Below are 5994 nucleotides of genomic sequence, written 5' to 3' on the forward strand. Positions count from 1 at the left end.
GCGGGGCCGGGGCAATGGCGGCGTCAGGACCCGAGAGCGGCCCCGAAATTCCCAAACCGGCCCCAAAATGGACCCCAAGATCCCCAAACTGGCCCCAAAATGGGCCTGGGAATCAGCCCTGAAATCCCTCAAAATGGGCCTGGAAATCAGCCCAAATTTCCCCCAAAACTTGTCCCAAAAGCAGCCCCAAATCCCGCCAAACTGGCCCCAAGACTTGCCCCGAATCCCCCGAAATTGACCCCAAAACTCCAAGTGCTGCGCCCCCAATTCTTTATTCAACACCTAAAACCAGAACAGCAACGAGGGGAGAGCAGAAACGGGGCAGAAAAAGGGCAAAAAAGGAGCGAAAAATGAGCAAAAAGGGGCAGAAAAAGGGCCAAAAACGGGGGGAAAAAAGGAGTGAAAAAAGGGCAGGAAATGGGCAAGAAGGGGCAAAAAAAGGGGAAAAAAAGGGCGAAAAAAGGGGTAAAAAGGGGCTAAATGGGTCTGGGGTCCTGGGGGCGCTCAGGCCTCGAGCAGCTTGCCCAGGAAGCGCAGGTTGAGGATCTTGAGCTGCTCCTCCAGGTCCATGCGCACGATGCCGTCCTCGCCGTCGATGCTCAGCAGGATCCCGGTGGCCTCGCGGTCCTCGCCCAGGATCACCTTCACCTGGGGGGGCAATGGGGGCAAAAAGGGGTTCAGGAGGGGTTTGGGGGCATCCCGGAGAGGTTTGAGGGGGGTTTGGGGCAGCTGGGGGCAATTTGGGGGGGATTTGGGGGAATTTGGGGGCAATTTGGGGGGGATTTGGGGGTGCCCAGGTGTGCGTGGGGGTCCCACCTTGTTGCTCTTGGTGGGCGTGACGGGCTCCAGGTGCTCGCTGGACACGCTGACCACCTTCTCGCTGTCCTTCAGGTACACCGAGCACATCCCGCCCTGCCACGGGGATGGGGAGGGGTCAGCCTTGGGGACCCCCGAAATCCCCCCAAAAAACCCCACCAAAATCCCCCCAAAAAAACCCAAAATCCCCCCAAAAAACTCCAAAATCCCCCCAGAACCCCCCCCCAAATCCCCTCTGTGACCCCCTAAAATCCCCCAGAAAACCCCACAAAATCCCCCCAAAAAAACCCCAAAATCCCCCCAAAAAAACCCCCAAAATCCCCTCTGTGACCCCCCCAAATCCCCCCAGAAAAACCCTCCAAAATCCCCTTTGTGACCCCCCAAATCCCCCAGAAAAACCCTCCAAAATCCCCTCTGTGACCCCCCCAAATCCCCCCGGAAAAAACCCCCAAAATCCCCTTTGTGACCCCCCAAAATCCCCCCATAAAACCCCCCATAAACCCCCCAAAATCCCCTCAGTGACCTCCCAAAATTCTGCCAAAAAACCCCCAAAACCCCCCAAAAAACCCCCAAATCCCCCCTGTGACCCCCCAAATCCCTCTGTGACCCCCAAATCCCCCCAAACCCCCCCTGTGACCCCCCAAACCCCCCCGTGACCCCCGCCCGGTACCGTGACGCTGCGGATGACGCCGGTCTGGCCCACGGCGGCGCTGTCCAGGTACGAGTCCCTGACCTCACCTGGATGTCCGTGGTCACCCAGTCCCCGCCGCGCCCGCCTCGATGCCCGAGCCGGGGGGTGTGGGGTTGTACCGCCCGGGGAGGGGGGCGCGGGGTCATGGGGCTGTAGCCCACCGGGCTGGGGCTGGGGCTGGCCTGGGGGGCAATGGGGACAGGGTTATTGGGGGGGTTTCAATGGGGTTTGGGGGGGTTTCAATGGGGTTTGGGGGGTTTCAATGGGGTTTGGGGGGGGCCATGGGGCTGTAGCCCACCGGGCTGGGGCTGGGGCTGGCCTGGGGGGCAATGGGGACAGGGTTAGGGGGGTCTGGGGGGGTTTCAATGGGGTTTGGGGGGGCATTGGGGGGGTATATGGGGTTTGGGGGAGTATTGGGGGGATTTGGGGGGGTTACAATGGGGTTTGGGGGGGTTTCAATGGGGTTTGGGGGGGTCATGGGGCTGTAGCCCACCGGGCTGGGGCTGGGGCTGGCCTGGGGGGCAACAGGAGAGCGTCAGGGGGGGTTTGGGGGGTTTCAATGGGGTTTGGGGGATTAGAGGGGGTTTGGGGGGTTTCAATGGGGTTTGGGGGGGTCATGGGGCTGTAGCCCACCGGGCTGGGGCTGGGGCTGGCCTGGGGGGCAATGGGGACAGGGTTAGGGGGGGGGTTTCAATGGGGTTTGGGGGGTTACAATGGGGTCTGGGGGGCCATGGGGCTGTAGCCCACAGGGCTGGGGCTGGCCTGGGGGGCAACAGGAGAGCGTCAGGGGGGGTCTGGGGGTTTCAATGGGGTTTGGGGGAGTATTGGGGGGATTTGGGGGGGTTTCAATGGGGTTTGGGGGGGTTTCAATGGGGTTTGGGGGGTTACAATGGGGTTTGGGGGCGATTAGAGGGGGTTTGGGGGGTTTCAATGGGGTTTGGGGGGTTACAATGGGGTCTGGGGGGGTCATGGGGCTGTAGCCCACCGGGCTGGGGCTGGGGCTGGCCTGGGGGGCAATGGGGACAGGGTTAGGGGGGGTCTTGGGGGGTTTCAATGGGGTTTGGGGGTTATATGGGGGTTTGGGGGAGTATTGGGGGGATTTGGGGGGGTTTCAATGGGGTTTGGGGGTTACAATGGGGTCTGGGGGGGCCATGGGGCTGTAGCCCACCGGGCTGGGGCTGGGGGGCAATGGGGACAGGGTTATTGGGGGGTTTTGGGGGGGTTATTGGGGGGTTTTGGGGGGGCTATATGGGGGTTTGGGGGATATTGGGGGATTTGGGGGGATTAAAGGGGGTTTGGGGGGGTTTGGGTGGGGTTTTTTGGGGCGGGGTTTTTTGGGTCGGGGTTTTTTTTGGGGTCAGGGTCATTTTGGGGTGAATTCGGGGTGTTTTGGGTACCTGGTAGGCCATAGGTGAGGGCGTGGGGTGGTAGCTCGCAGGTGAGTGGGGTTTGGGGCAGGTGAGTGGGGTTTGGGTGGGGTTTTTTGGGGTGGGGTTTGGGTGGGGTTTGTGGGGTTTGGGTGGGGTTTTTTGGGGTGGGGTTTGGGTGGGGTTTGTGGGGTTTGGGTGGGGTTTTTTGGGGCGGGGTTTTTTTGGGATCGGGGTTGTTTTGGGGTGAATTTCGGGGGTTTTGGTACCTGGTAGGCCATCGGTGAGGGCGTGGGGTGGTAGCTCGCAGGTGAGTGGGGTTTGGGTGGGGTTTGTGGGGTTTGGGTGGGGTTTTTTGGGGCGGGGTTTTTTGGGGCGGGGTTTTTTGGGATCGGGGTTGTTTTGGGGTGAATTTCGGGGGTTTTGGTACCTGGTAGGGCCATCGGTGAGGGCGTGGGGTGGTAGCTCGCAGGTGAGTGGGGTTTGGGTGGGGTTTGTGGGGTTTGGGTGGGGTTTTTTGGGGCGGGGTTTTTTGGGGCGGGGTTTTTTGGGGTGGGGTTTTTTTGGGGCGGGGTTTTTTGGGGCGGGGTTTTTTGGGGTCGGGGTTATTTTTGGGGTGAATTTCGGGGGTTTTGGTACCTGGTAGGCCATCGGTGAGGGCGTGGGGTGGTAGCTCGCAGGTGAGTGCGTGTTCTGGTACCCGACCGGGCTCGGCGCCACCTGGTGGTAGCTCTGGGGGGAGGGGCTGGGCTGGTAGGAGCCCTGGGGGGAGGGGACGGCGTAGGGCGAGAACTGCTCCGTGTTGTACCTGGGGGCACAGGTGAGCACAGGTGGGCACAGGTGGGCACAGGTGGGCACAGGTGAGCACAGGTGGGCACAGGTGGGCACAGGTGGGCACAGGTGAGCACAGGTGGGCACAGGTGGGCACAGGTGAGGGCACACCCAGGGCTCACACCTGAGTCACACCCAGGGCACACCCAGGGCACAGCCGGGCTCACACCTGGGCACAGGTGAGCACAGGTGAGCGCACACCCGGGGCACACCCGGGCTCACACCCGGGCTCACACCTGGGTACAGGTGAGCGCACACCTGGGGCACACCTGGGTAACACCCAGGGCATACCCGGAGTCACACCTGGGTAACACCTGAGCTCACACCTGGGCTCACACCCGGGTAACACCTGGGTAACACCCAGGGCACACCTGGGCTCACACCTGGGCTCACACCTGGGCTCACACCCGGGTAACACCTGGGTAACACCCAGGGGATGCCCGGGCTCACACCTGGGCTCACACCTGGGCACAGGTGAGGCACACCTGGCATCATACCCAGGGCACACCTGGGTAACACCTGGGTAACACCCAGGGCATACCCAGGGTTACACCTGGCTCACACCTGGGCACAGGTGAGCGCAGGTGAGGCACACCCAGGGCTCACACCTGGGCACAGGTGAGGGCACACCCAGGGCTCACACCTGGCTCACACCTGGGCACACCTGGCTCACACCTGGCTCACACCTGGGCTCACACCTGGCTCACACCTGGGCACAGGTGAGGGCACACCCAGGGCACACCTGGCTCACACCTGGGCTCACACCTGGGCACACCTGGGCACACCTGGCTCACACCTGGCTCACACCTGGCTCACACCTGGCTCACACCTGGGCTCACACCTGGCTCACACCTGGCTCACACCTGGGCTCAGGTGAGGGCACACCCAGGGCACACCTGGCTCACACCTGGGCTCACACCTGGGCACACCTGGCTCACACCTGGCTCACACCTGGCTCACACCTGGGCTCACACTTGGCTCACACCTGGCTCACACCTGGGCTCAGGTGAGGGCACACCCAGGGCACACCTGGCTCACACCTGGGCACACCTGGGCCCCCCAGGAGCCGTTTCCCCCTCTCAGGGTCGGTTTTGGTGTCCCCCACCCCCCAGGTCCCCATTTTGGGGAGCCCCAAACTCCAGACCCCATTTTGGGGTCCCCAGGACCATTCGCCCCCTTCCCCTCCCACCCCCCCGCCCGGCAGGTTTTGGGCGATTTTGGGGATTTTTGGGATTTTTTTGGCGGGATTTGGGGAGAATTTTGGGGTATTTTGGGGCGATTTTGAAGGGGATTTTGGGGTAATTTTGGGGTGATTTTGGGGTAATTTTGGGGTATTTTGAGGTGATTTTGAAGGGGATTTTGGGGTAATTTTGGGGGTATATTGGGGGTCCCCACTCACATGGCGGTGGCGTGCCAGGGGCCTGCGGGGTTGTAGGGCTGGCTGACTTGGGGGGATTTTGGGTGATTTTGGGGTTTTGTTTGGGGTAATTTTGGTGGTGATTTTGAAGGGTTGATTTTGGGGTAATTTGGGGTGATTTTGGGGTGATTTTGGGGGGGTAATTTTGGGTGATTTTGGGGGTAATTTTGGGGTGATTTTGAAGGGGATTTTGGGTGATTTTGGGTTTTTTTTGTGGTGGATTTTCGGGGTGATTTCGGGTCCCCACTCACATGGCGGGCGTGCCGGGGTCTGCGGGTTGTAGGGCTGGCTGACTTGGGGGATTTTGGGGTGATTTTGGGGTGATTTTGGGGTTTTTTTTGGGGTGATTTTGAAGGGTAATTTTGGGGTGATTTTGGGGTGATTTTGGGGTCATTTTGGGGTGATTTGGGGTGATTTTGAAGGGGATTTTGGGGTGATTTTGAAGGGGATTTCGGGGGTGATTTGGGTTTTTTTTTTGGGGTGATTTCGGGTGATTTTGGGTCCACTCACATGGCGGGCGTGCCGGGGGTCTGCGGGTTGTAGGGCTGGCTGACTTGGGGGGATTTTGGGTGATTTTGAAGGGTAATTTTGGGGTGATTTTGAAGGGGATTTCGGGGGGTGATTTTGGGGTGATTTTGGGTAATTTTGGGGCGATTTTGGGGTCCCCACTCACATGGCGGGCGTGCCGGGGGTCTGCGGGTTGTAGGGCTGGCTGACTTGGGGGGGATTTTGGGGTGATTTTGGGGGGTAATTTGGGGTGATTTTGAAGGGTTTTCGGGGGTGATTTTGGGGTTTTTTGGGGTGATTTGGGTTTTTTTTGGGGTGATTTCGGGTGATTTCGGGTCCCCACTCACATGGCGGGCGTGCCGGGG

General features: G+C 60.5%; 1 protein-coding gene across 1 annotated transcript; it reads right to left on the minus strand.

The window, feature by feature from the left end:
* Window positions 1-253: 253 nt before the first annotated feature.
* SUPT5H (SPT5 homolog, DSIF elongation factor subunit) lies at window positions 254-5815 on the minus strand (the record flags this gene model as incomplete). The annotated part of the gene is given in 6 exon segments (XM_036405793.2): window positions 254-648; window positions 817-912; window positions 1487-1551; window positions 1554-1689; window positions 3514-3682; window positions 5633-5815. Coding segments are annotated over 6 exon segments (793 nt in total), but the record flags the coding sequence as incomplete, so codon positions are not given.
* Between the last annotated feature and the right edge of the window lie 179 nt (window positions 5816-5994).

Source organism: Molothrus ater, unplaced genomic scaffold (assembly GCF_012460135.2).
Source record: "Molothrus ater isolate BHLD 08-10-18 breed brown headed cowbird unplaced genomic scaffold, BPBGC_Mater_1.1 matUn_MA749, whole genome shotgun sequence".
NCBI classification, from domain to species: Eukaryota; Metazoa; Chordata; class Aves; order Passeriformes; family Icteridae; genus Molothrus; species Molothrus ater.